The 9,460-nt window shown below is 50.2% G+C and overlaps 1 protein-coding gene across 1 annotated transcript; it reads left to right on the top strand.

The window, feature by feature from the left end:
- The first annotated feature begins 2,155 nt into the window (after positions 1-2,155).
- LOC144333289 (uncharacterized) lies at positions 2,156-8,148 on the top strand. The gene is made up of 7 exons (XM_077956535.1): positions 2,156-2,186; positions 2,279-2,670; positions 2,716-3,112; positions 3,552-3,793; positions 5,495-5,537; positions 5,632-6,657; positions 7,407-8,148. The coding sequence occupies exons 1-5, from the start codon at positions 2,156-2,158 to the stop codon at positions 5,507-5,509; spliced, it is 1,077 nt and encodes a 358-aa protein (XP_077812661.1). The 3' UTR covers positions 5,510-5,537; positions 5,632-6,657; positions 7,407-8,148.
- The last annotated feature ends 1,312 nt before the right edge of the window (positions 8,149-9,460 follow it).

The raw sequence follows: 9,460 nt of genomic DNA, 5'->3' as shown, positions 1-9,460 counted from the left end.
GTCCTCTGGTGGGCCGCAGCCCCTGCTATGGGGGAAGGAGGAGAGGAGAAAGCAGGGAGATGTCCCCGATTCGGTGGGCTAGGGGACACCCCAACCCCCAGTGAGACCTCCACCCAGCCAGCGTCCAGGCTCTCCACACCACTGCGAGAAGGAATCAGGGGCGAGTCGGCAAACAGTGAAAGGCAGAGAGTTCCTGCGAAGGCCGAAGCTCCCACTGGAGAAAGGGAGTGTGGCGCCCTCTAGAGTCCATCCCACGCAGGGGCGCTGGGGCCGGAGGAGAATCCACAGGATTCCTGGAAAAGGTGGAGATGTCTCCGAGCTGCAGGGCCGCCCATTTTTGCACAGATCTGGGTGTTCTGGAGCCGTCGTGCGCGGCGGGGGTGTGATGCGTATGCTAATGAGCGCATCGTGAGGCCGCAGGAGACACCGGGGCACACCCAGAGCCCTGTGGGGTCCAGGCGGTCTCAGCCAGCGCGGCCACACCCTGGTGTGTGGGGTCCTGTCAGCGCCGGGCTCCTGCAGGGTTTCCTCTTCCTAGAGATGAGAAGGGGCTGCCTGGAATGTCCACTCCCCTCCAACCACCCTGTATTATTCCCGTCTCATGGTGCGTGGGCTTCTCCCTGGGGATGCCGGTGAGGCCACATTTTCCTGGACCAGCGTCTGGTGGAGGGAGAGAAAGAAGAATCTCCCCCACCCCGAGGCTGCCCCTTCACACACACACCCTCCTCCCCGCCATAAAGCCCCTCCCACCCAGGCAAAGAGCTGACTCTTTCTGGAGCCCCGGGCTCCTCTTCCCTGCTGTGGAGTGGGGACAGGAGCCCCGTGGCACACGCCTGAGAGCCAGTCCTGTGTGTCTTCCAGAGGCCCCGATGGGGCTGCCAGATGCTGCCAGGCAAAGGACTGCTGAGCACACAGGGGAGCTGAGGGGGTGGGGCCAACCAGCTCCCCTCACAGGCGTTCTGCTTGAGGGCCTGGCCGTGCCTGGGTGTCACATGTCAGCCGCAGAAGCAGCAGCAGGGGGTGGGGCCCCAGGAAGGAGAGGGGCTTCTCCTCGGGTGGCAGCACCCAGCCCCTGGGTGCCGGAGGTGTGTCTGTTCCCCCAGGAGTGCCTGCAGCCTCTGCACAGATCCCTCCAGGAGGGAGGTCCTGGTGCTCAGGCAGGAACTGTCAGTACCTGAGCCTGGGAGGAGCAGACACAGCCACCTCTCCGTGAAGTAACCAGGAGGCTGTTAGAGTTACTCCAGCTTAGAATTTCTGAAAATCTCGAAATTCTCAACAAAATCCACAAGGCTTGAAGCAAGGGCCACTGCATTTGACAGAAATGAGCACAATTTTCATATAAGATGTTGGAGTATCCAGATAATAATGCAGAAGTTTTGAAATACATTTTCTTACAGTTGAAGATACACTGTTAGAATTCACAAACAGACGTTGTAAGTTGTGTATAATCGTGAATTCACCTTCAGTCTCTCCTATGAGCTCCGCAAGTACAGGAAACGTCAGGGCAAACATAATCAGGATAGATTTGCCTCTAAAACCACACTCAAACTTATGATCCAAAAAGTGATCTGTCTGAAGCGTGAACATTTGTGGGAATAGCCGCTCATCTGCTCTAGATGTGCTAAAATCTGCGACTCCAGGTGGCTCAGCAGAGCAGCTTCCCAGCTCGTCACAGCCTATGAGACACTCCCAACATCTCCGGAACTTTCCCTCAGCAGAAAGAGCCTCTCCACATTAAAAGCTGCCAAAATGCCGGGCGCGGTGGCTCAGGCCTCTAATCCCCGCACTTTAGGAGGAGGAGGCGGGCGAACCACGAGGTCAAGAGATCGGGACCATCCTGGCCAACATGGTGAAACCCTGTCTCTACTAAAAAAAAAAAAATACAAAAAAAAATACAAAAATTAGCTGGGCGTGGTGGCGGGTGCCTGTAGTCCCAGCTACTCGGGAGGCTGAGACAGGCAGACGTTGCAGTGAGCCGAGATCATGCCACTGCACTCTAGCCTGAGCAACAAGAACAAAACTCCCGGAAAAAAAAAAAAAAAACCTGCCAAAATGACTTGGAATCGTGCATCTGCCATGGACGACCTACATGGCTTTCAAGTAGACTGAAAGAAAAGCAAGTCGCTAAAAACAGGTTTCGCCGCCCTGCGGAAGGATGCGCAGAAAAGGGAGCCGGGACAGCGCAGGTTCAGCTGCGGCTCCTGGCCACTGTCTCCCGCCCTGTGGGGTCCCACGTAGCAGGGGCTGAGGGCGCGGCCTTCTGTTCCAGGGCCCTAAGGACCCCCGTCCTCCTCTGAACACGGCCCGCATTTTCCCCTGGGCCTGGGACTGCGGCGCGAGGCAGCCTGGCCGGGGGCTCTGGTCCCCCAGGGCGCCCGGGATCCCACACCCGCTCCGGGAACTGATCAGGTACAGGCACCTGGCGAACTGCAGCTCGAGGGTGGCCAGGTCCCGGCCGTGGCGGCGGGTGGCCGGGTCCAGGTCTGGCCGCAGCTGGTAGCCCAGGATGGGCGCCAGGTCGTGCTGCAGCGGCGCCAGCTGCGGGTCAAACTCCGCGCCCGGCCCCGCGGCCTCGCCATGCGGGAGGCAGGTGCGTGCCCACCGCGCCCCAGCGCCGCCACCTCCGGCCGCAGCCCCGCGGCCCCCAGCGCGCCCAGCCGCGCCCACAGAGTGAGGTTCAAGGTCGCACAGAGCGCCAGGTCCAGCGCGTTCTAGGCGCGCTCCCTGCGCTCCACGCGCGGCTCCAGCGGCTCCGGGCGAAGGCCGCGCCTGTGGGCGGGGAAGGCCACCAGGTCATCCAGACCCCAGCACAGCGCGGCGCAGCAGCCCCAGGGACTCGTCCGGGTGCTGGGCGATGGCACCAGGGGGAAGCGCGGGGCCACCGCTTGCACCCCCACAAGGCGGCGGCGCGTTGTGGTCGAAGCCCAGGTCCGAGGCCATGAGGTTGCGGCCACAGTGGCTGTCGGGCCGCCGGGGGTCGTAGAAGGCGCGGGTGTGGGCCAGGAAGTGTCGCAGGCTCCAGGCATGGACAAAGGGCGAGGCCGTCTTGTAGAAGGCGGACTCCAAGTCCCGGGCTGGGTCCCTCAGGATGGTGAAGGAGAAAGTGTCGCAGGTCAGGATGTGTCGCGTGTGGGCAGGGAAGGGCCTGTGTGCCCACGAGGGCGGCTGGTCTGGGGACTCTCCAATGGCTCCAAGGGCAGGAGTCGCCTTGAGCCCCACCCATGCAGAGGTTCCATCGCCCTGGGCCTCTGGAGCTCTGGCCTGTCCATCCAGAGGCCCCGGAGGAGGTGAGCCCCACCATTCTATCTGAACTCGGGGTCCCCCACGGACCACTTCCCAGAACCTCCAGGACAGGAATGGCCACCCCAGCGCTCTGCCTGCAGCCACCTCCCCTCCCTGCTCAGGGCACCAGGTTCTCCAGGAGAGAAGCGCAGGGCTCTCATTCTTGGAAGACGGAATGCTTTTCCACACCTGTGAGTTCTCCTGGGGTCCTGTGTGCAGGTGGCATCCATCTAGAGTGTGAGCCATGACCTTCTCCTCCCACACCCCAGTCTCAGGGCCCAGGACTCACCTCAGTGGGCTGGAACCTCAGGTGCCGGCACGTGATATCGAAATGAGGGCTTCTGCCCCTGGAGAAGCCCTCCACCACGCTGGCCTAGAAGCAGACCGGGTAGAAGAAATGGGCGGCTTGCTGGGAAGGCAGAGCAAAGGTGAGGCGGTGCTTCCACCTGAAGCGGAACAGAATGTTTACGATGGTGCTGCTGATGCTCTTGTGGACCTTCAGGAAGAACAGGTGGGTCCAGGGCTTGCAGCTGCCTGCCTGGGAGAACACCAGGGTGCTGGGCTGGCCTGGAGCCGGGGGTACCACCCCAGGGGGGTGAGGGCTCAGGACTTGGCCCTCATCCTCTTTAGATCCTCTCCACGTAGACCCTGTTTCTGGGGAGTTTTCCCATCAGCTGGGTCCGCCAAGGACTGTGACGCTGGGGTCTGTGTGGGGTGGTGGCAACTTCTGTGAGAAACACCGAGCTGCCCCAGGCGGCTCTGCCATCGGGCGCTCCTGCCGGACACAGGCACGGGGCTCCTGCTGCTCCCAGGCCTCAATGTCATCAGTCACGTGGGTGCCCCACGTTCCCGTGGGTGTGTACAGGCTTCTCACCGCGGCTTCAGTCTGCAGCTCCCTCCTAACACGCGGTATGGAGCATCTTTCCTATATTTTTGCCATCTGTGTATCCATTTTGGTCAGGTGTGTATTCAGATTTTTTTTACCCATTTTTTAATTGGGCTGTTTGTTTTCTGAGTTTTAAGAGTTCATTACTGAGTTCTGAGTGTTCTTCATGTATTTTGTTTGTTTTGTTGGGGGTTTTTTGTTGTTTTTTTGTTTTTGTTTTTGTTTTTGTTTTTTTTGAGACGGATTCTCGCTCTGTCGCCCAGGCTGGAGTGCAGTGGCGCCATCTCGGCTCACTGCAAGCTCTGCCTCCTGGGTTCACGCCATTCTCCTGCCTCAGCCTCCCCAGTAGCTGGGACTACAGGCGCCCACCACCTCGCCCGGCTAATTTTTTGTATTTTTAGTAGAGATGGGGTTTCACTGTGTTAGCCAGGATAGTCTCGATCTCCTGACCTCGTGATCTGCCCGCCTCGGCCTCCCAAAGTGCTGGGATTACAGGCGTGAGCCACCACGCCCGGCTGTTTTGTTTGTTTTTGAGACAGGGTCTCACTCTGTCACCCAGGCTGGAGTGCAGTGGTGCCATTATGGCTCAGTGCAGCCTCAACCTCCTGAGCTTAAGCCTAAGCTTCTTAGCCTCCTGAGTACCTGGGACTGCAGGCACAGCCATCACAGCCAGCTAATTTTTCATTTTTTGTAGAGATGGTCTCACTATGTTGTGCAGGCTGGTCTCGAATTCCTGGGCTCAAGCGTTCCTCCCACCTCAACCTCCCAAAGTGCTGGGATTACTGGTGTGAGCCACTGCACCCAACCCTCTTTGTACAGTTTGGATGCCAGTTCTTGTCACTCATGTGTTTTGCAAAGATTTTCTCCCAATCTATGTCTTGTTTTTACATTCTTTTAGATGTTGTTTGTGGAGCAATTATCAATTTTAATAAAGTCCAGTTATGATGATTTTCTTTCACAGACTGTACTTCTGGTGTTAGATCACAAAACTCATCTCCAAATGCAAAGTTACCTAGATTTTCAACTATGTTTTCTGTTTTCTTCTAGGAGTTTTATAGTTTGGCATTTTTACATTTCCTCCTGTGTTCCATTTTGACTTATGATTTGTGAAGGGTTAAGATCAGTAACTAGATTCATCTTCCTTCCTCCTTCCTTTTTTTTGCCTGTGGACTTTTCATTGTGCCAGCACCATTTGTTGGAAAGACTATCTATTGTCTATTGGATTGTCTTTTTCCTTTGTGGAAGATCATTTGACAATATCTGGGAAGATCTATTTCTCTGCTCTCTGTTCCTTTCCACTGATCTGTATGTCTGTTCTTCCAACAGGACCCACTGCTGTGATTACTATAACTTTGAGTCTTGAAGTCAGGTAGTGTTAGATTCTATTTTGTTCTTCTTCAATATTTCCTTGGATATTCTGAGTCTTTTGACTTTCTATATAAACTTAAAATCTGTTTGTTCAGATCTTCAAAGAAGTTTGCTGGGATTTTGATTGGAATTGCATTAAATCCACAGATTAAGTTGGGAAGAATTCACATCTTGACAACAGAGTCTTCCAGTCCACAAACATGGATTGACAGATTCTCCTCTCATCAGAACTTCTTTGACTTTCAAATCAGAATTCTGAAGTTTTCTACAACAGAACCCATACATATTTTGTTTGATTAATACCTAAATATTTCACTTTTTGGTGCCATTACAAATGGTAATTTGTATTTGAAGTTTGAAATTTTCTTGAGAAATTTCTATTTGACATAAAACCTTTGAATTTAATAAAGAATGGCAACAACTGGTTGGTACACACATTAATTCAAAATATTTTCACTAAGCACCAAGTAGAACAGTTCCCAATAATCTTTTCACTGAGAACACATTTGAAAGAATGCCTAAAACTTAATCTGTTTATTTAAGTTTTTAATCAAAAAATCTAAAGCTGCCCGAGTTTCTAATTACCATGTGATGATCAGGTTAACAACCTTGAGGTCATCTCATATGAGCTTTTTAAGAGCTTGTTTAACCTGTGTATTCTCACCGAGGGGATGTGTTGGCCTCAGGCTGTTAATCACAGGTCCATGTGCCAGATACCGCACATGCACGGACACACACAAACACACACACACACAGAGTAATAAGCATTGTGTATCAGCGATAAAGAAGATAAGGTCCCTGTATATTTAAGAGGAATAATGTCTACCTGTCATAGGTGTGCAATTAGTGAGGGGCACAGAGACAGACACACAGCACCAACCCACGAGGGAGAGCCAGCAAGAGCAGCAGAAGAGAGAAGCCCTGTGCCCAGGGATGCAGCAGAAAGTGCGCGGCAAGGCTTCTAGGACCAGGCAGCATCCAGGTCAGACCAGGAACTGGAGTGGATGTCAGCACGTGTCGGGTGGGGCCTTCAAGGCTCAGGAAGACAAAAACAGCCCAGTGTGGAGCTACCTCACACACCAGCCAATTCTCAGGCCGACAGCCTCTGCTCTTTCACTCAGGTCAGTTTCAAAGGTGCAGGGATATTGGCCATAGGTAGTGAGTATCTGGGGCCAGTGGCACTGATGGTAAAGGAATTTACCAAAGCAGTTGTAGGTAAAGAAAGGCAGATTTATTAGAGAAAGTATGAAACTATGTTGTAAGAAAGCAATGGGCAGATCAGCAAGAGAGGGGCTGACTACAAGGAGACAAAGGCTTGCTGGGATTTTATAGGATGGTGCTTATGCTGTGTGCTGGAGAGGGCTTTGTGCAGTGCTGCTAATGCCAAGGTTGTGGTGAGCTAACTTGCATTTTTCTATCAGCTGAGGGTCTGGTGATAAGTTGAGTGCAGGAAGATGATGAGTTATTTGTGCAGGAAGGCTGTGTGTCCTGTGTCATGAAGAAAGGCAGGTTTACAGCTTATCTGCCTTCTCTTTTTGCTTTCCCCCCACTCCTTTTCCCTAATTAGGACTCGGTAGTATTGGCAGATGGCTGCTGAAGGTAAGTTGAGGAGCCCTGAGGGGTGCTGGCTGGTTTTTTTCTGCTGGACGCTGCTGTCCTCCAGCTCCTGCTGCCAATGCCTCAGCTTTGTCAAGTGCTTCTGGGCCAGTGCGCCTTTCCGCTGTAACTCATTCCTTAATTCCGAGACATCTTGCATTGTTATTCAAGTATTCACATCAGGAAATGAGTCAACGTGATGAACTCTTTGACAACTTGCTCTGTTTTTTTTTTTTTTTTTTTAATCAGATAATTTAACAGTCTTTTTTTCTAGGAAAAAACGTTCTGTCTTACAACGGCCAGAAACTTCTGGATACACTCATCAACACCAGTTGGCATTTCTTCCTGATCAGTGCCATCGACAATCCTGACTCACCAGACAAGCAAAGCAGGCCTCAAACGGTGACTCCAACTCATCCACCAAAGTGCTGGTAGAAGGCCTCGGAGTGCCTGGAGCTGCCTGAGGGAGCACAGCCTGGCCCAGGAACCCCGGTGTGGGTGGCGGGGGCCCTGGTGGCTGCCCAGAACACATACTGCCTCTCGAAGCTGCTGTGTCTGGAATCAAAATTTAATTGATTATTGCAGATATTTAGAAAATCAATTGACCTTTCTGTAGTAACTCAGTAGTCTGTGACCTTGTCATCTCACTTACAAGTTCCAGGGCTTTTTGTTTTGGTTTGGTTTTGGTTAATTCTTTGGGATTTTCTACATAGGCAATCATAATTCGTGAACACAGACAGTTTTATTTTTTTCTTCTTAATCTGTATACCTTTTATTTCCTTTTCTTGTCTTTTTCTTTTTTCTTGCATTATTATTTTTAATGGCCACATCATACTTCCACATATGTATGCAGTACAGTGTGATGGTTCCATACATGTATATAATGTGTAATTATCAAATTAGGGTAATGAGCATATCTGTCACCTCAAACATTTATCATTTCTTTGTTTTGGGATCATTCATAATCCTCTTTTCTAAGCTATTTGAAAATATACAATAAATTCCTGTTAGTTATAGTCACCCTATAGTGGTATAGAGCACTAGGACTTACTCCTCCTATCTAGCCATACTTTTGCCTTCGTTAACCAACTTCTGGCCATTTCATCTTCCTCCCTACCCTTCCCAGCCTCTAGTAACCACTTTCTACCCTATTTCTATGAGATCTTTTAGCTTCCACATGTGAGTGAGAACATGTGGTATTTGTCTTTCTGTGCCTGGCTTATTTCACTTAACATAATATCCTCCACACTCATCCATGCTGCCATGAATGAAATAATTTCATTTATTTAATGGCTGAATAATATTCCATTGTATATGTGTACCACAGTTTCCTTATCCATTTATCTGTTGTTGAACACTTAGGTTGATTCAACATTTTGGATATTGTAAATAAGGCTGCAATAAGCATGGGACTGTAGATATCTCTTTGACATACTGATTTTCATTGATTAGGTATACACCCAGCAGTGGGATTGCTGGATGATATAGTACTTCTAGAGGAACCTCCATGGTGCTTTTCCATAATGGCTGTACTAGTGTATAAGTTCCTCTTTCTCTGCATCCATGTGCAGTGTATGAGTTCCTCTTTCTCTGCATCTGTGCCAGCCTTTGTTATTTCTGCCTTTTTGATAATGGCCATTCTAACTGGGGTGATACCTCAATGTGGTTTTGATTTGCATTTCTCTGATGATTGGTCATGATGAGCATTTTTTTCATATTCCTGTTGGCTGTTTGCATGTCTTCTTTTGAGCAATCTCTATTCAGCTCCTTTGTCCGTTTTTAAATTGGATTGTTTTTGTTTTTGTTTTTTGCTGTTGAGTTGTTTGAGTTCCTTGTGTATTCTAGATATTATCCCTTGTGGATAATTAGTTTGGAAATCTTTTCTTCCATTCAGTAGTCTGTCTCTTCACTCGATTGATTGTTTCCTTTGCTGTGCAGAAGTTTTTTAGTTTGATATAATCCAATCTGTCTACTTTTGTGTTTGTTGCCTGTGCTTTTGAGATCTTTTCCAGAAAATCCTTGCTCAGACTAATGTCCTGTAACATTTCCCTGCTTTCTCCTAGTTATTTCATTGTTTCAAGTCTTGCGTTTAAGAGTTTAATTCACTTTGACTTGATTGTTATATGTGGTTAGAGAGGTCTAGTTTTGTTGTTCTGTAGAGGGATGTCCAGTTTTCCCAGAGTCACTTCTTGAAGAGACTTCTTCCCCAGTGAGTGTTCTTGGAGCCTTTGTATAAAATCAGTTGGCTGTAAACACATGAATTTATTTCTAGGTTCTGTATTTTGTTCCATTGGTTTATGTGTTTTGATGCCAGTACCGTGCTATTTG

The sequence above is a fragment of the Macaca mulatta genome, chromosome 12, assembly GCF_049350105.2.
Source record: "Macaca mulatta isolate MMU2019108-1 chromosome 12, T2T-MMU8v2.0, whole genome shotgun sequence".
In the NCBI taxonomy this organism is placed as follows: Eukaryota; Metazoa; Chordata; class Mammalia; order Primates; family Cercopithecidae; genus Macaca; species Macaca mulatta.
The sequence above is the reverse complement of the archived record's forward strand: the minus strand, read 5'-3'. Positions and strand labels throughout refer to the sequence as shown.